The sequence below is a fragment of the Mirounga leonina genome, unplaced genomic scaffold (genome assembly GCF_011800145.1).
Source record: "Mirounga leonina isolate KUSES-001 unplaced genomic scaffold, KU_Mleo_1.0 Mir_115, whole genome shotgun sequence".
Taxonomy (NCBI): domain Eukaryota; kingdom Metazoa; phylum Chordata; class Mammalia; order Carnivora; family Phocidae; genus Mirounga; species Mirounga leonina.
The window spans coordinates 6,692,758-6,718,883 of record NW_023270268.1 but is presented as its reverse complement, the minus strand read 5'-3'; the positions used below and the strand labels follow the sequence as shown (position 1 = coordinate 6,718,883).

At 38.3% G+C, this 26,126-nt stretch overlaps 1 protein-coding gene across 4 annotated transcripts in view; it reads right to left on the bottom strand.

The window, feature by feature from the left end:
• Positions 1–26,126, bottom strand: part of OXSR1 (oxidative stress responsive kinase 1) — a 93,743-nt gene that overhangs the window by 28,594 nt on the left and 39,023 nt on the right. For all 4 annotated transcript variants that reach the window (XM_034992147.1, XM_034992155.1, XM_034992163.1 and 1 more), the window contains 4 exons: positions 16,999–17,054; positions 5,321–5,430; positions 1,869–1,970; positions 185–318 (listed from right to left, as the gene is read on the bottom strand). In XM_034992147.1, coding sequence (XP_034848038.1) covers positions 185–318; positions 1,869–1,970; positions 5,321–5,430; positions 16,999–17,054 — 402 coding nt within the window. The remainder of the gene's footprint in view (positions 1–184; positions 319–1,868; positions 1,971–5,320; positions 5,431–16,998; positions 17,055–26,126) is intronic.

Genomic DNA, 26,126 nt, shown 5'->3' with positions numbered 1-26,126 from the left:
CATTCATTTCCTACCTAGTGTAATAGTCTCTGTATATTTTTTCTAAAGTTTATATTTAAATAAATATATTTGAGTATGCGCAAATAGTTTCCTGCACATGAATGTATGTATGTGATACTTAGACTTCCCACAATGGTTTACAATATTAGATGAAGAAAAACATAAGCTTTATCTCATATTTTACCTTTTTTCTGGATCCTTTTGAAGGCACAATGAAATCATTTTCCTAAACGATTTTCCATATTTTTTCAGCATTTCTTTATCTTGAACACCAGTTTCCAAAGAAGGAGGATCATTTTGTAGTGTCAACATTAAAACCTGGAAGAATTTTCCATATAATAGAAACTTTTGATGACTCAGTAAAGTTAAGTATTGTAGCCAAAATTCTTCAATACAGACAACCTCCAATACATAAGCAGTTCACTCTAAACCAGTTATTTGGAACACAGAGTTATTTAGGTGTTTTCCACACAAATAATATCCTACAGATAGTTGGCTTCCCAGGTAAAGTGGCTGCAAGGGTTCAACTGTATCAGCACTGAATGTCCTTTAGTTAGAACCCTTTCTTCATGTCCTCTGTCCCCATTCTTATACTGCCAAACTACCTTAAAAAAAAATTAAAATCAGGGGCGCCTGGGTGGCTCAGTCTTAGGCGTCTGCCTTCGGTTCAGGTCATGACCCCAGGGTCCTGGGATCGAGCCCTGCATTGGGCTCCCTGCTCAGCGGGGAGTCTGCTTCTCCTTCTCCCACTCCCTCTGCTTGTGTTCCCTCTCTCGCTGTGTCTCTCTGTCAAATGAATAAAATCTTTGAGAAAAAAAGAAAAAAAATGTTTAAAAAAAAAATTAAAATCAGGGACACCTTGGTGGCTCAGTTAAGGGTCCTAGCATCGAGCCCCACAACGGGCTCCCTGCTCAGCAGGGAGCCTGCTTCTCCCTCTGCCTGTTCTGCCTGCTGCTCCCCCTGCTTGTGCTCTGACAAATAAATAAAATCTTAAAAAAAAAAAAGATACCCCTGAAACAAATAATACATTATATGTTAATAAAAAGAGTCCTTATCTTAAAAAAACTTTATAAAAAAATTAAAATCATAGCAAATTTTAAAATAAAATACAATCAAATAATAAATAAATAAATAAATAAAACCATAGCAAAATTAAAAATGTGATCTTGCTGATTTTACCTATTCATGGCTCTGTTTTAACATGACCCCTTGTAATCTGGCATTCTCTTCCCAGAACTCCTCAGCCACTCCTGAGAAAGCACTGACGATGCCTAGTTAACAGAGCTGCAGCCTTTTTCAGTTCTCACTCTTCCCACCTTCTCTGCAATAACTGACAATTTTGATTATTCTGTCCATCCTAAATCTCTTCCTTCTTTGACTTTCATGGCAACATACTAGTTTGATGCACAGAGGTGTTAATAAGGAAGGTCATAGTTATATAGTGAGATTTGGGGTGATTTTTCTATACTGTGTGACTTTTTTATATAAAAGCACATGCCACTTTATAAAAAAAGTTAACACTAAAGAATATAAAAGGGGGCTATAGTCAGAATTAATACTTGCTTTTCAGATTCAATTTATATTTACTGAAATGGAATTACTAAAGGATGGAGGTATTTCTCATTCTGAGCAAACAGGCTAACGTGTAGTCCTAATTATAGGACTCGTTGCCTGCAGTGGATGAAAAATAAACCTCATCTCCTCCCCCACCTCCTTTTAAAAAATAAACCATTCCTTTGGCCTTAAAATAGCTTCCTAATTCACAGTTCTAAAAACTCATTATTTTCAAATCCATTTACTTCCTAGGAGTAGGCTCTGAAAAGAAACTGGGACATGGGCTGGGGTAGTATTTTGACTGTGAACCTCACCTTCATTGGTGGATACTTATGGTAAGGAGCTGCCCCTGTGGCCAGTTCAATTGCTGTGATCCCGAAACTCCAGATGTCAGCTTTGAAATCATAGCCTCGGACCTGTAAAGAACATAAAGATGTACATGATTACTTTTAACACCCTAAAAGCACTTTATTTTTTTTTTAGTAATCTCTATACCCAGTGAGGGGCTTGAACCCATGACCCTGAAAATCAAGTGTAGCATGCTCTTCTGACTGAGCCAGCCATCACCCCTAAAAGCACTTTTAAAAAGCAGCTTCTAATATGTATCAAGAACCATGAAAGTGTTCATGAGCTTTACACCAATAAAGTAATCTAGAGTAGGCAAAAGCTAAATATACTTGGTAACACAAGAAAAAAGAAAAAGCAATCTGAATGAACATTCCCCAAAATGGGGGAATTATTAAGTACGGAATACTCACTTAAAAGAAATGTTATATAGTCAACTAAAAGCAATGTAAATGAATTCTATATGAAAATATAGAAAACCACTTGTCATAAAGCATATATGAAGAAAAAAGAATATAAAATTCTTCACAAGTTTTTTTTTTTTTTTAAAGATTTTATTTATTTATTCATGAGAGACAGAGAGAGAGAGAGAGAGGCAGAGGGAGAAGCAGGCTCCCAAGGAGCAGGGAGTCCGATGCGGGACTCGATCCCAGGACCCTGGGATCATGACCTGAGCCGAAGGCAGACGCTTAACCATCTGAGCCACCCAGGCGCCTCTCTTCACAAGTTTTGATACTTATTACAAAAGTATGTAATCTTTTTTTTTTTTAGAAAAAGGACAGAACTAGAACAAAATTGTTAGGTAGTAGTGCTAAGCCTTTGGTTTTCCAAATTTTCTATGTTATGGTCTTGTTTTATCACTTTAGATACAAGAGGTCTGAATATTTTCAAAGTTGTTGAACACGTGGCCAAGTTTCTGTCCTTTTATACTGTCATAAGCACATTATAAAATTAAATATTTTCATTTTATATCCTAAGCAACCCAGGAAAAGAGGGGGGGGGTGAAATGTGTGATTTGGGACCTGAAATTAAAGCTCCATATAATGTGCTGCCTTGACATCTGGTAAAAGAAGGTGGGCTTCTAATGAGCTAAGTGTAAGATCCCCTCTCCAGTCTGCTCCAAAGGATAAGGTCCCTTACCCCAACAACCCTGCTTATCAACTGGACCAGGCAAAGTTCCTGCTCAGCCTTGAGCAGCCGGTTTCAGCTCCCCACCAGCCCTCAGAATTATTCAGATGAGTCAATCACCCTCGCAAGGAAACCAAGGGGCACCTCACTCTCTTGATACTACAAAGCCTGTTTCCCACGGCCACTGTTTATTGACTCTCTTCCTGAGTGCAGCCCCATGTGACATGTAGCGTCCTCCTCCCTGCAGCTCTGCGTGTACGTGACTAACAAACTGCTGTCAGTCTCAGCAGTCCAGTGTCAGGTGTTCAGCATCTGCATAACCCTAGAGTGGGAATGCTTCCCTCACCAACAGGGTGAGCACAGGCATTATGACAGAGTTAAAAGTGAATTCAGTTCTACATACTGACTTTGAGATATTTAAAAGAAATTTATGTAAAACATCTATAGGAAGCTTGAAACTATCTAGGGGCTTAAGACTAGCATGGATATACTTTAGAAAATATTATAGGTAGGGGGTGCCTGGCTGGCTCAGTCAGTAGAGCGTATGATTCTTGATCTCAGGGTTGTGGGTTTGAGCCCCACAATGGATGTAGGTATTACTTAAAAATAAAATCTTTAGGGGGTACCTGGGTGGCTCAGTTAAGCATCCCACTCTTGATTTCAGCTCAGATCATGATCTCAGGGTCATGAGAGCGAGTCCTGCGCTGGGCTTCTACACTCAGTGTGGCGTTTGCTTGTCCCTCTCCCTCCCCCTCTGCCCCTCCCCTGCCTCACATGCTCTCTCTCTCTCAAATAAATAAAATCTTAAAAAAAAGTCTTTAGGAGCACCTGGCTGGCTCAGTCAGTAGAGCACGCAACTCTCAATCTCAGGGTTGTTGAATTCAAGCCCCACAATGGGTGTGGAGCCTACATAAAATAAAATACAATAAAATAAAACAAAATAAAATACAATACAATAAAATAAAATACAATAAAATAAAATAAAATAAAATACAATACAATACAATAAAATACAATACAATAAAATACAATACAATAAAATACAATAAAATAAAATAAAATACAATAAAATACAATACAATACAATACAATACAATACAATACAATACAATACAATAAAATAAAATAAAATAAATAAAATATTTAAAAAAAAAAACACAAAAAACTAAAAGGAAAATGTAACAGGTGAGAAGTGGAGATGAGACTAACTAGTAAGAGAACTCAAGAACAAGGTTCTGGGAAGTAGAAGGAAGGCAGAAAAGAAGTCAGAGACACAGCCTGACCTGACAGTTGGGGAAGAATGAGGAAACCACTAGGGAAGCTAAGGATGTAAGTAAAGGTGGAAATGATCAACTGTTTCAAGTGACAAGAAAACAAGTAAGGAAAGAAATAAGAAATGAGCACTGATTTGAGAATTAGCAGAGTTTCCGTAAGATGACTAGATGAGCAATATCTGACTAGAGTAGTTTGAAAGCAAATGGGAAATGGGGTTATGAGCAAAATTAGTCCTTCAAGAACCATAGCAGTGAATCTACATGTACAAAGATTAGGTCATTTAATTTGTAACATGGAAACTATTATTAAACCAATCTTCATTATATTGTTCCTTAGGTTGTATGTGGTATAAATCCTGAGTTTCACATATCATTTGTAAAGATCTAGAGGTCTGTTGTTAAGGGTGGACCTATGTCTTAACCAAAGAACAGAAACATGTATTTCCCAAAGCTAACCTAGCACACAACCCCCTATTTTTTCAAAGTTCCCATTAAGCCATTTGGCTTGTATGAAAGACCTACTGTAGGTTTACACTGTGGAAAGAAATCAGAAGAGGATTTTCGCTTTCACAAAACAAGTGAAAACGACGTAAAGCGTTTGCTCTGCAGCCAGCCATTATGGAAGCAGCGCGCAGCCCAAGCGGCGAGACTGGTGCTGCTCAGCTCCTTCCCAGAGAACCACATTCAGCTCAGGCCACCAGAGCTTTGAACTATGTGAGCATCTACATTTTATCTCAACTTAGTTTGTGTATCCAACAGCAAGATGTGTTCTATGGTATCAGAAAGGCCTAAAAGAGGTTATTTTTTGGGTCTGGAAATGCTAAGAAGTTTTTACAAATAAATTAGTGGTAATTGCTTCTTTGCTTTGTGCCATTTCAGCTTACAAAAGGTTTCACAGAACAAACTACTTTCCATTAGTGGGGGAAACCTGTACACCAAACAAAAGCAAACGCTACTCTGTTTTTGTTCCCTTCTGTACAAAACTGTAAATCATTTAATAAAAACGAAAGACAAAATACCTGTTCCATAACTTCAGGTGCCATCCAGCAAGGAGTTCCAACAAAGGTCTTTCTCACTTTATTTCGGGTAATATCACCACCAGTTGCTAAAAAAGCACTAACCCCAAAGTCTGAAATAGATATAAGAGCAAGGTATTAGAAGTACAGTAACTAACGTAGGTGGATAGGAAAATAATATAGTCCTACATACAAACAACATGACATTTTCTCTTCTTTCCTTTGAAATTCTTGACTAAATTAAGACATACCTTAACAGGTCCTTCATTCCACTCTCCACCCTCACACATCACCATCTTAACAGATTTTTCCTCCTTGCTCCAGTCCATTCTATTAGCATCCTTCCATACTAAAAATCTGTGCCCATTACACAATAACTCGTATTCTCTTTCTCCCCAGTCATTGGCAACCATCATTCTAACTTCCTGCCTCTATGATTTTGAATACTCTAAGGACCTCATATATAAGTAAAATCATACAGTGTTTGTTTTTTGTAGCTGGGTTATTTTACTTAGCATAATGTCCTCGATGTTTATCCATTTTGTAGCATATTACAGAATTTCCTTCCTTTATAGGCTGAATAATATCCCATTTTATGTATATACCACATTTTGTGTATTCTTTCATCTGTTAATGGACACTTGGGTTGCTTTCCCATTTTAGCCATGGAGAATATGCTGCTGTGAAAATGGGTGTCCTAATAATTGTTTATGAGTCCTTCCTCTCAGTTCTTTGGAATTCTATACCCAGGAGTGGAATTGCTGGATTACACAGTAGTTTTGTTTTTCATTCTTTGAGGAACTGTCATACTATTTTCCACAGTAGCTGTACCATTTTATATTGCCACCAACAGTGAACGAAGATTCCAATTTCTTCACATCCTCTGTATTTTCTAGTTTTGCGGCATTTTTTGTTAGCAGCCTGATGGATGCAAGGTGGGATCTCACTGTAGTTCTGATTTGCATTTCCCTAATGATTAGTGATGTTGAACATCTTTTCATGTGCTTATTAGCAATTTGTATGTCCTCTCTGGAGAAATGTCTACTTAAGGCCATATTCTAAAAAATTCAGTTTATTTAAACTAAAAACAAAACCAGTTCACCCATTTTTCCTATCCCCCACCCCTGTCTCTGGCAACCACCAATCTGTTCTCTGTATCTATGAGCTTAGTGTCTAATATATATATTAGATTCCATATATAAGAAAGATTATACAGTATTGTCTTTCTCTGTCTTATTACACATAGCACAAAGCCCTCAAGGTCTATCCATGCTGTCACAAATGGCAAGATTTCATTATTTGTTATGACTGAATGATATTCCACTTTTGCATACACCACAATTTCTCTATCCATTCTGAGACCTGTATCAATGAGCTTACTATCTACGTTTCCTTCTAGGAGCTTTATGGTTTCAGGTCTTATAGTTAAGTCTTTAATCTATTTTGAGTTAATTTTTATCTGTGGTGTAAGACAGTGATCCGATCCTGCTTCTCTTTTGCATGTGGCTGTCCAATTTTCCCAATACCATCCTATGATATTCTTTGCTATTGTAAATAATAATGCAATGAACATGCATATTTCTTCTTGAGTTAGTGTTTTCATTTTCCTCAGATAAATACCCAGAAGTGGAATTACTAGGTCATAGACAGTTTTACTTTTAATTTTCTGAGGAAGCTCCATAATGTTTTCCACTGGCTGAACCAATTTACATTCCCACCACCAGTGTACAAGGGTTCTGGTTTTTCCACATCCTGGCCAATGCTTGTTGTTTCCAGTCTTTTTGATAATAACCATTCTAACAGGTGTGAGACAATATCTTGGTGTGTGAGGCTCTGATTTGCATTTCCCTAGTAATTAAGGACACAGCATCTTCAATTTATCTGTTGGCAATCTGTATGTCTTCTTTGGAAAAATGTCTATTCAGATCTTCTACCCATTTCTTAATCAGATTATTCAGTTTCTGATACTGAGTTGTACAAATTCTTTATGTATTTTGGATATTAGTCCCTTACCAGATATATGATTTGCAAATATCTTCTCCCATTCAGTAGGATGCCTTTTCATTTTGTTGATTTCCTTTGCTGTGCAGATTTTTAGTTTGATATTCCTATTTGTTCATTTTTGCCTTAGTTGCTTTTGGCGTCAGATTCAAAAAATCATCACCAAGACCTATATCAAGGAGGCTGCCATCCATGTTTTCTAGGTGTTTTATGGTTTCATGTCTTTTTTTTTTTTTAAAAAGATTTTATTTGAAAAAAAGAGAGACAGAGAGCATGAGCAGGGGGAGGGGCAGAGGGAGAAGGAGGCTCCTCGCTGAGCAGGGAGACCGATGAGGGACTCGATCCCAGGACCCCGGGATCATGACCTGAGCCAAAGGCAGATGCTTAACTGACTGAGCCACCCAGGCACCCCTATGGTTTCGTGTCTTATGTTCAAGTCCTTAATTCGAGGTAATCAAGTTATTTTTGCATATGAGGTTAAGATGGTACTCTAGCTTCATTCTTGCACATGTGGCTGTTTAATTTTCCCAACACCATTTACTGAAGAGACTATCCTTTCCCCACTGTATACTCTTGACTCCTTTAGGATAAATTAATTGCCCGTGTGTGTGGGTTTATTTCTGGGCTTTCTATTCTGTACCATTGATTTATACGTCCATTTTTATGCCAGTATCACACTGTTTAATTATTACAGCTTTACAATATACTTTGAAATCAGAGAGCATGATGCCTCCAGCTTTGTTCTTTCTCAACACTGCTTTAGCTATATGAGGTTTTCTATGGTTCCACACAAATTTTAGGATTGTTTTATTTCTCTGAAAAATGCCATTATAATTTTGATAGAAATTACACTGAATCTGTATATTGTTGTAGTATAGACATTTTAACAATATAAACTCTTCCAATTCATAAACACTGAATATCTTTCTATTTATGTCTTCAACATCTTTAATGTCTTGTAGTTCTTTTACCTCTTCGGTTAAATTTATTACTAGGTATTTTTACTTTTTTGATGCAAATGTAAATAGGATTATTTTCTTAGTTTTTGTTTTTTTAAAGATTTTATTTATTTATTTGACAGAGGGAGACACAGCGAGAGAGGGAACACAAGCAGGGGGAGTGGGAGAGGGAGAAGCAGGCTTCCCGCAGAGCAGGGAGCCTGATGTGGGGCTCGATCCCAGGACCCTGGGATCATGACCTGAGCCAAAGGCAGACGCTTAACGACTGAGCCACCCAGGCGCCCCTATTTTCTTAATTTCTAATAGTTCATTACTAATGCACAGCAATGCAACAGATTTGCATGTACTGATTTTGTATCCTGCAACTTTACTAAATTTGATCATTCTAACAGTTTTCTGATGGAGGTATAAAGTTGTTTGAGATTTTATTTCTTGGGGTAGGCATTTATCACTATGAACTTCTCTTTTAGAACTGCTTCTGTTGGGGTGCCTGGGTGGCTCAGTTGGTTAAGCATCTGCCTTCAGCTCAGGTCATGATCCTGGAATTGAGCCCCACGTCGGGCTCCCTGTTCAGCAGGGAGCCTGCTTCTGCCTCTCCCCACTAACTTGTACTCTTTCATACTCTCTCTCAAATAAATAAGTAAAATCTTAAAAAAAAAAAAAAAGAACTGCTTTTGTTTTCAGAACCAAGAGACTCGTGATTCAGGTGGGGGAAAGAATTCCTTTTGCTGCATCCAATAAATGTGGTATATTACATTTCCATTTTCATTTGTCACAAGGTATTTTTTAGTTTCTTCACTGACCCATTGGTTGTTCAGTAGCATGATGTTTAATCTCCACGTATTTGTAAATTTTCCCATTTTCTTCACATAAATTTCTAGTTTCCAACCAAGCATGGTTGGAAAAAATGCTTGATCTGATTCCAGGCCTCTTAAATTTATTAAGACTTATTTTGTGGCCTAACATATGATCTGTCCTGAAAAATGTTCCATGTACTCAAGAAGAATGTGTATTCTGTTGCTTTGGGATGGAATGTTTTGTAAATGTACATTAAGTCTATCTCTGGCCTAATGTATCATTTAAGGCTGATATTTCCTTCTTGATTTTGTTTGATCTATCCACTGATTTAAGTGGTGGTATTAAAGCCCCCTACTCCTATTGTTATTACTGTCTATTTCTCCCTTTAGCTCTATTAATATTTACTTTATATAATTAGATGCTTCTAATGTTGGGTGCATAAATATTTACAAATGTTTTATTCTTTTTTCAGATTGACCCCTCTATCATTACGTAATGCCCTTCTTCATCTCTTATTATGATCTTTGTTCTAAAGTCTACTTTGTCTGATATATCTACTTCACTTGCGATTTTTGTCATTTTGAGTCTTCTCTCCTTCTTTCCCAGTCCATCAAGCTAAAGGTTTGTCAATTTTGGTGATCTTTCCAAAGAATCACCTCTCTACTGCTTTTCTATTCTCTATTTCCTTTATCTCTTCTCTAAATTTTATTATTTTCTTCCTTCTGCTAGAGTTGGGTTTAGTTTCTTTTTCTAGTTCCTTAAGTTGTAAAGTAAGATTGTTGGTTTGCTATCTTATTTTTTAAATAAAGTGTCTTTAGCTATAAATTTGCCCCTTAGCAATACTTTTCCTATGTCCCGTAAGTTTTGATATATCGTGATTTTGTTTTCATTCGTCTCTAAGTATTTTTTAATTTCCTTTGTGAAGCTTTCCTTTTTCCATTGGTTGTTTGTGTGTTGTTTAATTTCTGCATATCTGTGAAATTTCTAGTGTTCTGCTATTGATTTCTCACTATCCACAGTGGTCAGAGAAAGTGTTTTATATAGTATCTTTTAAAATCTATTGGGACAGGTGCCTGGGTGGCTCAGTCGTAAGCGTCTGCCTTTGGCTCAGGTCATGATCTCAGGGTCCTGGGATCGAGTCCCACATCGGGCTCCCTGCTCAGCTGGAAGCCTGCTTCTCCCTCTCCCACTCCCCCTGCTTGTGTTCCCTCTCTCGCTGTGTCTCCCTCTGTCAAATAAATTTAAAAATCTTTAAAAAAATAAAATAAAATAAAATCTATTGGGACTTGGGGTACCTGGGTGGCCCAGTTGGTTAAGCAGCCAACTCTAGGTTTCAGCTCAGGGCTCCATGCTCAGGAGAAGTCTGCTTGAGGATTCTCTCTCCCTGTCCCTCTCCCCCTCCCCCCAACCCTGCTAACACGCACTCTCTAAAATAAATAAATAAATCTTAATAAAATAAAATCTCCTGGGACTTAATATGTGGTCTAACATGGTCTACCCCAGAAAATGCCCTGTGTGCACTTAAGAAGAATGTATATCCTGATCCTGTTGAGTTCTGTGTGTCTGTTAGCTCTATGTGGTGTACTGTATAGTATTAAGTCTTTCATCTCCTTATCTCTTGCCTTTTTTATCCATTATTGTGAATGGAGTATTGAAGTCTCCAACTGCTAATGTGGAGCTATCTATTTCTCCTTTCAGTTCTGTCAGTATTTCCTTCATATATTTTGTTGGTGTGTTATTATGTGTGCAAATATTTATCACTGTTATATCTTTTTGCTGTACTGAACCTTTTGTTAATAGGTAAAGTCCTTATTTGTTTTATATCCCTTTTGGCTTAAAGTTTATTTTCTCTGATATAGAATAGCCACCTCTATTCTCTTGGTTACTATTTGCATGGAATATCCTTTTCCTATCCTTTCACTTTCAATGTATTTGTGTCTGGGATCTAAAATGAGTCCCTTATAGACAGCATACAGTTGGATTAAGTATTTTTATCTGTTCTGCCAATCTCTGTCTTTTGATTGGAGAGTTAATCCATTTACATTTGAAGCAATTACCGATAAAGAAGGACTGACTTCTGTCATTGTCCTATTTGTTTTCCATATGTCTTATAGCTTTATTGTCCCTCATTTCCCGCACTGCTTTTCTGTTCAGTTGACATTTTGTTGTGAAATGCTTAATTTTTTTCTCATTTCCTTTTGTTTATATTCTGTAACTATTTTGTTTTTGGTTACCATAGAGATTACATTTAACATTTTAGTTACAGCATTCTAATATGAATTTATACCAGCCTAGGGGCGCCTGGCTGGCTCAGTCAGTAGAGCATGCAACTCTTGATCTTGGGGTTATGAGTTCGAGCCTCATGATGGGGACAGAGATTACTTAATTAAAAAATAAAAAAAATTTAAAAAAAATCTTGAATTTATACCAGCCTAACTTCAATAACACAAAATCTCTTCTTTACAGCACTATTCCCACCCCTGTTGGTTACTGCCACAAAATTATATCTTAACATACTGTGTGCCCCAAAATATGAACTGATAATTCTCTTAAATACACTGGTCTCTTAAGTAAAAACATGTTTTGGATTCACAAACCAGTTAACGGTAATATTAACTTTTAGACCACTGGTTTTAGTAACGTATCATGTAGAAAAAAAAAGTGAAGTCACAAACCACAGTTACAATAATACTAGCTTTTATATTTGCCCATGTATTTACCTTTATGAGATCTTTACTTCATACTGCATCAAGTTACTGTCCAGTGTCCTTTCATTCAAACTTGGTGGGACTCCTGTGAAAATTTCTTGCAGGTAGTTCTATCAGAAACAAATTTCTTCAGCTTTTGTTTATCTGGCAATGTCTTTGATTTATCCCTTACTTTGAAGGATAGTTTTACCAGATACAGGATTCTTGATTGACAAAATTTTTTCTTTTACCATTTTGAATATATTGGCCTCCTGCCTTCTGGCCTCTGAAGCTTCTGATGAGACATCTGCTGACAGCCATACTGAGGATCCCTTGTAGGTGATGAGTCACTTCTATCTTCCTGCTTTCAAGATTTGTTTTCTTTGACTTTCATAAGTTTGACTATTAGGTGTCTCCGTGTAGGTCTCTTAGAGTTCATCTTACTTGGAGATCACTAAGCTTCTTGGATATTTATATTCATGTTTCCCATCAAGTTTGAAAAGTTTACAGCCATTATTTATTCAAATATTCTCTGCCCATTCTCTCTCCTCCTGGAACTTCCCACATGTGTGTTGGACTGCTTCATGATGTTGAACAGGTCCCTTGAGCTCTGTTCACTTATCTTCAATCTTTGTCCCTCTTGTTCCTTAGACACTATAATTTCCATTTTCCTGCCTTCAAATTCATCAATTCTTTTTTCAGCCAGTTCAAATCTGCATTTGCATTTGAATCCTTCTAGTGGGCTTTTCATTTCGTAATATAAGCTACTGTACTTTTCAGCTCCAGAATTTTTTTGTTTTTTTGGTTCTTTCTCCTTATTGGTAGCTCCATTTTATCCACACATTGTTTTCTTGAGTTTATTCACATCTTCCTTTAGTTTTGTCTAGTAGATCTGCCATCAGGGCTTTTTCAGTGACAGTTTCTATCATTTATTTCCTTTGAATGGATTATACTTTACTGTTTCATTGAATGCCTTGTGATTTTATTTGTTGAAAACAGGACATTTGAGTGTAATGACGTAGTTACTCTGGAAATCAGATTATCTCCCTTTCCCAAGGTTTGTTGTTGTTTTATTTTGGTTGTTATAGACTATCTCTGTGTAAAGCAGCAGTCTGAAGTATAAACAAGCTCTTCTCAGGACTTTTCTGCACCTTTTCCTGGCATGTGCATTTTCCAATTTTCCCCACCAATGTAGTTGTTTTTTAATGTCTGGCTCCAAAAATGGGAAGAGAAAAACAAAGGGAAGGAAAAAAAGGTGCTGCTCCTTTAAGTCCTTGAAAGTCATCTGGAGGGGAGGGGGTGGCACAACAATGGTGGTCTGCCTCTTTATCTGCACCAATGTGATCAGAAGCAGCAATCAGTGATCAGAGCACAGATGCACGATATCTGGAAGACGGTCCATTTTGCCCACTGTGGGTCCCACAAGCTGTTGTGCAAGGTGCTCCAAAAACACGTGCACAGCTGCCTGCCAGCAGGCTGATGGCTAGGGGTGAGGCAGCTCTGAAATGGACTGAAATTAACCGCCATTTACCTTCCAAACCTTCCCCTAGAACTTAAAAACCTTCCAAGGAACTGCAGAATTATAAAACCGTTACATCAGACAGATTCTGCTGGTTTAGTTGTCTAGATGTGGAGAGATTCGTGATGTTTCCTACTTCACCATCTTCCCAGAATCCTCTCTTTAGTTTTTTACCACTTGGTTTTACCTTTCTAAACAATACAGAATAATTGTGCTTGGTTTTGAACCTATATAAATGAAATCATATGATATATATTCTATTTCAACTGTTTTCTTTCACCTTATCTTTGTATAACTTACTAATGCTTTTGAATGTAGTTGTAGTTCTATCCATATTCATCACTGTATAGTATTCCAATGCATAAATTAACCACAATTTATTTATATTTATCCAGTCTACTACTGAAGGGTACTGGGACTGTTTCAAACTTTCAATGCTTATGAGCACTGCAGCACACATAAGCATGATCTTCTGTAGGCCATACACCTAGAAGCCAAAGTTTTAGGGTATGCATACTTCGACTTAATACAGTGTTTGTACTAATTTATTCTCCCACCATTGGAATATGAGATTTCTTCCTTGCTTTACAATGACACTAACAACAGTAGTGTCAGATGTTTTTGCCAAGTCAGCCAGTATAACTTGGTATCCTAATGTTATTTTACAGGCATACCTCGTTTTTTAATACTTCGCCTTACTATGCTTCACAAATACTGTCTTTTTTTAAACAAACTAAAGGTCTATGGCAACCCTGCATTGAGCAAGTCTATTGGCACAATTTTTCCAACAATATTTGCTTACTTCTTGTCTCTGTCAATATTTTAATAATCCTTGCAATATTTCGAAGTTTTTCATTATCATTGTATTTGCTATGGTGATCTGTGATTAGTGATTTTTTATGTTACTATTGTAATTGTTTTGAGGGCACCACAAACCAGGTCCTTATAAGATGTAGAAATTATTGGGCGCCTGGGTGGCTCAGTTGGTTAAGCGACTGCCTTTGGCTCAGGTCATGATCCCGGAGTCCTGGGTTCGAGTCCCACATCGGGCTCCCGGCTTGGCGGAGAGCCTGCTTCTCCCTCTGACCCTATCCCCTCTCATGCTGTTTCTCTCTCTCTCTCTAATAAATAAATAAATAAATAAAATCTTTAAAAAAAAAAAAGATGTAGAAATTATTCAATAAATGTTGTGTTTTGAATGCTCCACTGACCAGCCATCTCTCGCCCTCTCCTCAGGCCTCCCTATTCCTTAAGACACAACAATATTTAAATTAGGCCAATTAAAAACCCTACAAGGGCCTCTAAGTGTTCATGTGAAAGGGAGAGTCACACAGTCTCTCTCTTTAAATCAAAAGCTGGAAATGATTAGCTCAGTAAGGAAGGCATGTTGAAAGCCAAAATGGGCAAAAAGCTAGGTCTCTCGTACCAGTTAGGGAAGTTGTGAATGCAAAGGAAAAGTGCTCGAAGGAAATTAAAAGTGCTACTCCAGTGAACACACAATAAGAAAAGCAAAACAGCCTAACTGTTGATATGAAGAAAGTCTTTGTGGTCTGGATAGAAGATCAAAGCAGCCCCACCATTCCTTTATGCCAAAGGCTAATCCAGAGCAAGACCCTAACTCTCTTCAATTATAGGAAGGCTGAGAGAGGTGAGGAAGCTGCAGAAGAAAAGCTCAAAGCTAGTAGAGGTTGGTTCATGAGGTTTAAGGAAAGAAGCCATCTCCATAACATCAGAGTGCACGGTGGAGCAGCAAGTACTGATATGGAAGCTGCAACAAGTTCTCCAGAAGTTCGAGCTCAGTTAATTCCTAAAGGTGGCTACACTGAACAATAGATTTTCAGTGTAGACAAAACAGACTTCTCTAGTGGAAGAAGATGCCATCTTGGACTATTAGCTAGAGAGGTCAATACCTAGCTTCAAAGCATCAAAGGACAAGCTGATTCTCTTGTTGGGAGCTAATGCAGCTGGTGACTTTTTAAGTTGAAACCAATGATCATTTACCAGTCCACAAATGGTAGGGCCCTTAAGAATGATGCTCAATCTACTCTTCTTGTGCTCTGTAAATGGAAGAATAAAGCCTGGATGATGACACATCTGTTTACAACAAGGTTTACTAAATATTTTAAGCCCACTGTTGAGACCTACTGCTGAGAAATAGGCTATAGTACAGTATAAACATAACTTTTATAAACATTGGGAAACCGACAAATTCATTTGATTTGCCTTATTGCAATATTTGCTTTACTGTGGTCATCTGGACCAAAACCCACAGTATCTGCAAGGCATGCCTATAATATAGGCATTTAACTGATTAGTAGTGAGGTTGAACACCTTTTATTACATTTATGTTTTGATGTCTTCATTTCGGAAGTCTTCTGCCTTTTTTTTTTTGAGGATTTTATTTATTTATTTGAGAGAGAGAGTGCACAAGAGGGGGTAGAGTCAGAGGGAGAAGCAGACTCCCTACTGAGCAGGAAGCCCGATGCGGGACTCGATCTGGGAACTCCAGGATCATGACCTGAGCCAAAGGCAGTCGCTTAACCAACTGAGCCACCCAGATGCCCATCTTCTGCCCATTTTTAATCTGATTTTTTTTTTTAAGATTTTATTTATTTATTTGACAGAGAGAGCACAAGCAGGGGGAGTGGCAAGCAGACAGAGAGGGAGAAGCAGGCTCCCCGCAGCGTAGGGGGAGCCTGATGTGGGACTTGATTCCAGGACCTCGGGATCATGACCTGAGCCGAAGGCAGTCACTTACCCAACTGAGCCACCCAGGCACCCTTATCTGATTTTTCTTAATGAGTTCTTTATGTATTCTAAATTTCAGCCTTATATCAGTTATTTCATGCTACAAATATCTTGTCTACTATGCAGTTTGCCTTTTTGCTAATTAATGGTGATAAAACATTTGTTCCTCTTTCAATAGATAGAAGCGATGAATTTTAAAGGGGTTAAATTTATCAATATTTTCTTTTCTGTTGAAGCATTATGTGGCTCCACTAAAATATTTCCTTAGGTTGGGACATGAAGGAAGATGTGCACCTAAATTATCCTCTAAAGCTGAAGAAATAATTTAGGGTCTGGGTGATCATCTTCCTCCTGCCAAACACCTGACTGTCCCAGCAGTGTGGGACCAAGCTGAGGCCTCAGTTGAGTGGCTTGCTCAACAATCCTGCGGTACAACCACTCTGGAGTCTCAACCTGGAGGAGGAGTATTTCACCAGCATGGACAGACACCTCTGGCAGGCGCTGGACTCCAGCTCTTATCTCTTTAGCTCTGAATCTGCCAAAAGTGCACTTCCACCTCTCAGATGCCTCCTGCTCACTGGCAAACACCCCAGTCACCCCAGGACAGAAGCAGCTCTGTATCACCCCTCTACAGCACATTCATTCATAAACAGTGAGGATTCGTGACTACCTCTCCTTCAAAGGAAAGCACAGAATGCTATGATATGAGAACCCATAGAAGATACTCCATGGGGGTCAGAAGTGATAACTGGAAGGTAATGACTAATGGACAGAAAAATGACTGAGATAAAAAATGAAGGATGAATAGTGGAGGATATCTTGAGAGTCAGCAGGGATGTGCCAACATAGGCTGCTTGACTAGAGACAGTCCAGGGACTAGAAGAGAAAACTGGCTCTAAAAACACAGAAGATAAGTAAGGTGGTTCTATTGACCATTAAATCAAAATAAAAAGAAATACTAATCATTACCTGCAATCTGTACTGAGCCATCTTCTCCAAGAAGAATATTTCCAGCTTTCACATCTCTTGAAGAGAAAAAGAGTTACATATTAAAAAACATCTATTCTTTGGAGTCACATAATTTAAACAACTGTTTAGTGTATTCACACAACACTGGCAATATTTAAATACTCTATTTTACATTAAAGAGTATTAAGGTCAATAGTAAAAATTTTTTAAGTTTTAGTCACTTGTACCAGAATCTAAATATTATAATCAGAAAGCTACAATAACAGATAGCTTTTTACTGTAAAATCCAGAAAACCCAAGATGATTAAATACTTGACTGGGATAACAGTGGCCAAAGAATGTGACCCTCACCTACCATCACCTAATTCTACTTTTTGAAATATGTTGATTTTTTTTTCACACCATAATACATGATCAAAATTTTTTAATGGTTTAAAAAAACCAGTATATGGTTAAAAACAGGGACTATTTTATGCCTGAGGCATAAAGATAGATATAAATTATTCAAAGATATTTGTATTTTTACGGGTAACTATCTATTTATAATTCAAACAGGATATGCACACCTTCTTGTTATAAAAACCTAAACATCACTGAAAAGCCCAAAGTCCCTTTGACCACCATTCTCAAGTCTAGTATTTTCTTTCTTTCTTTTTTTTTTTTTAAGATTTTATTTATTTGACAGAGACACAGCGAGAGAGGGAACACAAGCAGGGGGAGTGGGAGAGGGAGAAGCAGGCTTCCCGCCGAGCAGGGAGCCCGATGCGGGGCTCGATCCCAGGACCCTGGGATCATGACCTGAGCCGAAGGCAGATGCTTAGCAACTGAGGCACCCAGGCGCCTCAAGTCTAGTATTTTCTTCAAAGTTTTCAACTATTACCAGTCTAGTCAATAGAATATGTTCCTGTGACATATCTGGGTTTTTCTTCCAACATAAATGATATGACATTATCCATTCAAATCTACAACTTGTTTTTCTCATGTAACAATGCGTTAGAAGTATCTGGCAAAATTTAAAATCCTTAAATCTTATGAGTAGCAAAATCACTTCTTAATAACCCAGAGAAACCCCCACAATGTACAAGGGGGTCCTACAGCATTGTTCGTAATAATAAACCAGAAGTGGTAACAACTCAGGCCAACAATAGCAAAAAGGCTGAACTAATTTTGTTATAGTCATAAAAATGGAATAATGTCAATCAACATGTTATGCCTCGAAATATCGTCTAATACATCCTACTAAGTGAACAAATCAAATAAGAGGCTAGTGCATTTTGTAGGACACCATTAATGCAAAACACACACACACACCTTTTCCATATACACCAAATGAGAGCAATAAATGGTTCCTTCTGTGGAAAGGAATGGAATTGGAGTCAAGGGAAAAAATGTTTGAATATCTTGTGGAAATGCAATCATGTATTTATTTTGTAATTAAAAATAAATATATAATTAAATAAACAAAAGAGAGCCAGTCTTTGAAGCTAGGCTAGTTCATGAAGGAAAGCTTTGTCACAAAAAGGAACCAGTGAAAAGCACAACACTTCATCCTTTTCCCTGTCCCTGCCTTCTCCTCCATCTTTAGATATAACCATTCCTTGGGGAAAAAATCAACAATAGTTTCACAACTGTGTGTAGCAGCTTCACCGAACCACAGTATATAATAATTTTCCTGAATGCATACTTTAGCATAAGGAAATCATGCTACTGAGTACTCTTCACTGCTTATGAATCTAACCAATTTACAGGACATTCTCCCAGAGGCTGACTTAGAGTGGAGGCACGCTAAGTCTGCTCTACCAATATAAAGTCTCTGACTCCAGATACTATGAACAGGAGAAAACTGAGGACCTTCCCTTCCCTTGAAGACAAAAACCATCCAAGTTGAGTCAACCATGAACCTTCAACTGCCTTTTAAGCTCATCTGGAATGACATCTAAAACTCAAAATGTATCGTTTAGTCACTTCCTCATTTGTGTTTCGGCAGCACAGTGTTCGCACAGACTACAAAAATATGATGATATTCTTGGGGCTGTTTCTTTCACCAGGAGCTAAGATCTGGACCTGTACCTTAATAGATTTCTGTATCACCTGCACTCACTTAGCATTATGATTAGTACACAGAAGGCATCTCTCAGATATTCATCAAGTAGATTTAAATAACTAAACAATTTCCCTCAAATCCTCTTCCAGAGATAAGTGGAGTATTAAATTAATAAATGAATGAATGAATAAATGATAAATAAATAAATCCAACTAAATACCAAAATACAACTTGACTATTCCCTTCCCACCATCCCAAACCCCAATTCCCACCTCCTCTGTTCTAAATAATCGGGTCATAAACTAATACACCCCCAGTCAAACAAGACAACCTAACTATTCAACAACAGGAGATCAGTTAAACTGTGGTATATCTATATCAGGAAATACTATGAATAGAATGAATATATGAGATAATATGGAAAAATCACCAAATATATTCTTAAGTGAGATAATACTATGTATGTATGTTGCCGTTGTCTTTTTTTTAAGCAGAAGAAAGAAGAATCTACATATATTATGTTTATATTGGCATAAGTTCTCTCTCAAAGGAGTCACAAGAAAATGGCAAGAAGTGGTTCCCTTTAGACCACTTAGGGTACTAGAGGTTCAGGAAAGGAAGAAGACTTTTTAAAGAATACTTTATTGTTTAGAACAGTTTTAGATTTACACAGAAAATGAAAAGATCGTGCAGAGGAGTTCCCTACACCTTACAGTTTCCGCCATTATTACTATCTTATATTTGTATGGTACTTTTACCACATTTAATGAGACCAGTATTGATGCATTAATGAAGTCTGCACTTTACTCAGATTTTTTAGTTTTTACCTAATGTCTTTTTTCTGTCCCAGAATTCCATTCAGGATTCCACATTAAATTTTTGTCTCCTTAGGTTCCTCTTGTCTGTGACAGTTTCTTTGACTTTCCCTGTTTTTAATGACCTTGACAGTTTTGAGGAGTAATGGTCAAGTATTTTATAGGATGCTCCTCTAATGGAATTTTCCTCATGATTAGACTGGTGTTATGAATTTTTGGAAGGAAAACCACAGAAGTAAAGTGCCATTTTCATCATGTCATATCGAGAGTACATAGTATCAAAATGATTTAGCACAGCTGATACTGACAGGATTTATCATCATATACCATTTTGTGCTTTTTCAGTTTTTAAGCCACATATATGTATTACCTATTCAAATGTTTCATAAGTTTTGTCTTTTGTTTTTTGTTTTTTTTTTTTCCCAAAGATTTTATTTATTTATTTGACAGAGAGAGAGATAGTGAGAGCAGGAACACAAGCAGGGGGAGTGGGAGAGGGAGAAGCAGGCTTCCTGCCGAGCAGGGAGCCCAATGTGGGACTAGATCCCAGGACCCCGGGATCATGACCCGAGCCGAAGGCAGACGCTTAACGACTGAGCCACCCAGGCGCCCTAAGTTTTGTCTTTTGTAAGACAAGAGAGAGTAATCCATTTTCAGTAGAGCTTGCACTTTGGGTGACTACTTTTCCTGATCAAATCCTCAGATAACCAATTCCTGTTTCCCATTTGAAACCAAGGTGCGGGGGCTCCTGGGTGGATCAGTTGGTTAAGCGTCCAACTCTTGATTTTGCCTCAGGTCATGAGATCAAGCCCCACATTGGGCTCCATGCTCAGCAGGGAGTCTGCTTGAGATTCTCTCCCTCTGATCCTCCCCCCACTCACACTTGCATGCTCTTGTTCTCTCTCTCAAATAAATAAATCTTAAAAGAAAAGAAAGAAACCAAAGTGCAATCTGTAGAACAGCTTCCAGGAATAAAAGCAGAGGAGTATCATTAAGCTAAATGGCTCACTGGACAATCAAACACACCAGTCTATCCTCCTACCCAACAGGACAACTGACCTTTCAAGGAAAAGATTTGTAACTAAATATCTGGAAATCAAAAGAGTCCTTAAGAACCCTTTTTTACTCTGCCACAAAGAATATCAAGCAACCCAGCAGTCCCAATAGTTAAATCCAACATCCACTCTTAAATAGGAACAGTGAGTTTTTTCACAGCTTAATGCCATTTCTCACGTGTCCCTATTGCACCAAAGTTACAAATTCCTTGTAAAATTAAAAGGAATATCATAGACATGCTTGACTTTTTCATTAGCACACAGCACAAGTTACTGTCCATGACATTTTTGACTCATCAATAGGCAGAGTTTGTGGAAAACTTGAAAAAGGTCAAGACCAGCAATGAATCAAAATGAAAGTTGGAAAATACACTACACTTAGGCATCTTAAACTAACGAGCCAACGTTTGTTAGAGCTGACCTCTTTAACGGGAAAAATATTGGAGTAGGTAGATACAGAGAGAAAAGGAGAAGTCTAATTCAGAGACCTGTTCGCCCCAGTTAAAACCTCCAAAGCCTAGAGGGTCAGTGGGGAACACAGTGAAGATGGAGGAAAATTATCTGACCCGATCCACCAGGCTAACACACAATTGGGCTGGAAATAAAGATGAGGAGTGGAGAAAGCTACTAAATAGGTCCAGTTGCTTCCCAGTAAGACCACCACCTGCTGAAGTCTCAGCGTAACTCACAGCTAAGAGTTGTTGCTGCTGAAGTGTAAGCAGGGGTTCTCAGTCTTGGCTGCATTAGAATCACTTGGGGAGCTTTTAAAAGCCCCAATGCAAATGCCCCATCTCAGACCAACTAACTGAATTTCTTGCAATGGATCCAGGAATCAGTATTTACTGAAGTTTCCCAGGTGATTCCAATATGCAGCCAAGGATGAGAGTTTGATTTAAAGTGTGAGATAGAGAATCCATTCCAGCAACATGGCAAACAGTCTTTCATCACTACTGCCCAGGACTTTGCTGCAAAACCCATCATTCCCCTGCTACAAAGAAATGCTGGATAAATTAGGAAGGGAAATTGTCACATAGCTGAACATGAAATAAAGACAAGGAAATCCTCAAGTTTCAGAAATGAAAGGGACACTTAAGACCCAGAGCAGTAAGCCTTGGGAGAGAGAAGACAAATGGCTAGGCACTTCAGGTTTTAAAACCCACCCCTAAACAGAAAACATGGCACTGGACTAGTTTAAGGTTGAGAGTAGAATTGAGACCCCTTCATAAAATCAGGACCCTAGAAAAAAATGAGCCACAGTGAAAGATATGCTTAGCAAAAGTAAGCTAGTGTAGCCATATTAAAGTAAGATGTAATTGTCTTTAATATAAAAGCATTTCTAGGAATGAAAAGGACCATTATATAATTTAAAAAATAGGAATAATTCACCAGGAAGATAAGAATCCTAAAGGGGTTGTTGGACTGTAGGGCTCCTTCTCATAACCTCTGGCTTCCACTGTTCTGACAGGAATAATCAATCATATCGCTACTGTCTTACCTTGTTCTGTTCAGGCTGCTCTAACAAAAATACCACAGACTGGGTGGCTTAAACAACCAACATTTATTTGTCACAGTTCTGGGGGCTGGGAAGTCCAAGATCAAGGCAATGGCAGATTTGGGGTCTGGTGGGGATCCACTTCCTGGTTCACAGGTGTAGGGGTGCTGACAACACAGACTCCATCTTTAGCCCCCCATTTTTGTCCATGCCTGCACAATGACCTCCCTCGGAGCCACGTGTTCCAGACCGTGTGGAGGTTAATGCACGCCCTGACCGGATGTGGGAAGGCTCGTTCTGATCTTCCCTAAAGTAACGCACACAGAAGGTGCCCCTTTAGATAGCTACCGTTCGATACCACCCCTATGCCCCTCACACTATAAAAACTGTGGTTTAAGATCTGGACTAGATGGAGAATGGGGCCAGAGAATAGTTGCATAGCTGCCTGGATTGTCAGTCCATACAATCCCCCTATCAGTAAGTTACCCCAAATAAAACCGTGTAAACAGTATGGAGCGGTGTGTGTTGTTTTTCGGTCTCAAGGTGCCTTCTCAGTGTGGAGGATACATTACTGACACTCTTCCACCTTCTGACAAAGGTGACCATCTTTTCCCTATGTCTTCGCATGGCAGAAGAAGCAAGGAAGTTCTCTGGGGTCTCTTTTATAAGGACAGGCCCATTCATAAGGGCGGACCACCCTTATGACTTAATCACATTCCAAAGGCCCCCACCTCTCCAAATACCGGCACAATGCTGATTAGGTTTCAACATATGAATTCTAAGGAGACACAAACAATTAGTCTTTCCCACTCCCCCTACATGATGAGTTGTTTTCCAAATTTTACTGCTTTCAAGATACTCTGTTTAGGTTTCAACAGTGTAACTACAGTGTGTCTACTCACAGATCCCTTTGTATTCGTCCTCATCATGGTTCATGATTTGGAAGTTTTGGGCCCTTATTTCTTCCAGCATTTTTTCTGGCTTTTTTACTCATTTAGCTAAACGAGGGCTGATGTATATTCAAAGTAGATGTTACGGTCATACAAAACTGAGCAGAGACTGAATTTTTGCCTGAACTTGATACGAATCTCTTCATTGCTTTCTAAAAAAGACAGTGACCTTAATGTGTATTCTGGGTTAATTTCCTTTAACTATATACAGTCTGTATAAAGTTTTAGGATAAAGAACATACTTTTATCTGTGTTCTGAAGTGAAGATTTCGACTTTTAAAGTAGGGACTGGATATATTAAATAAAAGACAACACAGAGGATATTTAAAGAAAATGACCCCAGTGACAGATCTAAATTCTACTGAGTTAGTAACTAAAAGATGTAACTGATATTAAACTAATGTGTACCCAGCTTCATGGATTAGCACAATCTTTCTTTCCTAGCAGGTTTTAGAAGCACACTGCCTAAATTTGGGCCCAGCTATGTCACTAGGTGGGTGATTTTTGGCTAATTACTTACCTCTCTTTGCGTTGGTTTCCTCATCTGTAAAATGGGGATGAGAGAGTACTTACCTCATAAAGTAACTGTAAAGATTAAATGAGCTAACATACAGGATGCACTTAGAATACTATATGGCACTCACGTTTCAGTGAATGCTTGTTATTATCTACACCAGAGGTCAACAAACATTTTCTTAAAGGGCCAGAGAGTAAATATTTTAGGCTTTGTGGGCCAGACACTCTCTGTCACCATTACTTTGTTTTCATAGTGCTTTAAAGCAGCCACAGAGAATCTGTAAATGAATGGGCATGACTGTTTCGTTGTTGCTTTTACAAAAAACAGACATCAGGCTGGATTTAACTTGTGGGTTTGTCAATCCCTGATGATCTACATGGCTGCAGAAGATTGTTTTTTTTCTCTCATATAATAGTCTAGGCATAAGTGACATCAGTCCAGCATGGTGACTCCACAGAATCAGGGACTCAGGCTCCTTCTATTTTATTGTTCTAACATCCCTAAGTTCTTGTTACGTAGTCCAAGATGGCTTATCACCACATCCACATTTCAATGGAAGGAAGGAAAGGGGAAATAGAGGTTATGCCACTTTGTATTAGCGGTGGTTCTCGGGACATTTGGCAATGTCTGGAGACATCTTTGGTTGTCACACTGACGGGGGAGGAGCTACTGACATGCAATGGGTAGAAGCCAGGGATGTTGCTAAATATATCCTACAATGCACAGAACAGCCCCTGCAACAAAGCACTGTCCAGCCCAAATGTCAGTAGGGCTGGGGGTTGACAAAACCTGTTAAGGGAACAACTTTGAAGTAGTATATACATTTTGTTCTCATCATAGTGGCTAGAAAAAAATTCACACAGTTGTATCTGATCCTCATGGGAGGCTATGAAATGTCGCCTTTCTTCTGGATGGTCATATGCCCGGTAAAAATGTCATGTTTTTATAATTCAAAAAGAAGAGGAGACACGCTAGGGGCCAATTAGCAGTTTCTGGCACATTTTTTTTCTCGAAGATTGCCTGAACGTGAAATCAGAACTGAGGCAGTAACTGAATTATGTTTATTGCTAGTATCAAGGTATGTATCCATAGGGTTACCACTATCCAGAGGATGGGAATCCTGTTTTTCAGGGCACCTTTTCCTTTTGACAGTGCAGGAAATATATTCCCAAATGTTTACTCTTTGGTCATGCCCTTTTTCAGTCATCTGTTAACACATTATTTTAACTAGGTATGAAACAAATGGATATAATTTGAGATGAAAAATCCTATTGTCTGAAGAATATGCCTTCAATGTTTCCAAGATTTCTAGTTTATATATTATTCCTTAGAGTCAACTGTTCTGCTTCATTACCGTAAGGAGTTCATTTTTCTTTGTTAAGATGTAAGCTGGTTGGAAAATTTAGACAACTAGAAAGCATTATTTATTTTTTCCTAGAGTAAGATACCTTTTATAAATGGGCTGATTTCACTGATATAATTTCTTTAAAATAATGCTATTCTCAGAATAACCTAATTAAAAGTTTGTATGTATGTGTGTGTGATGGGGGTGGGGAGATACCTTGCTTTTTTTCCCCTCCATATTCTGATTATTCCTTAAAACCTCAGTTTTAGCACTTGATAGTTGTCTGATCTTTTTTTTTAAAAGATTTTATTTATTTATCTGAGAGAAAGAGAGACCACAGAGAGCAAGAGCGCAAGAGAGAGAGCACAAGCAGGGGGAGCAGGCAGAGGGAGAAGCAGGGGGAGGGTGGGGGGATGGGTTAGCCTGGTGTTGGGTATTAAAGAGGGCACATATTGAATGGAGCACTGGGAGTTATATGCAAACAATGAATCACGGAACACTGTATCAAAAACTAATGACGTAATGTATGGTGATTAACATAACATAATAAAATTAAATTAAAAAAAAAAAAGCAGGGAGAGCAGGCAGAGGGAAAAGCAGGCTCCTGCTGAGCAAGGAGCCCGATGTGGGTGGGACTCGATCCCAGGACCCTGGGATCACAACCCGAGCCGAAGGCAGACACTTAACCAACTAAGGCACCCAGGCGTCCCAGTTGCCTGATCTTTAATCAGTTACTTTTCTGGGTCTTTGCTTATCTATTTGCTGAAGGATTAGGGTTAAGTAGGTGATTTTTTTTTTTTTTAACTGAGGTATTAACTGACAAAGTTGTAAGATATTTAAAATGTTACAATGTGATGGTCTGATATATGTATACACTGGGAAAGGATTCTCGCCATCGAGTTAATTAACA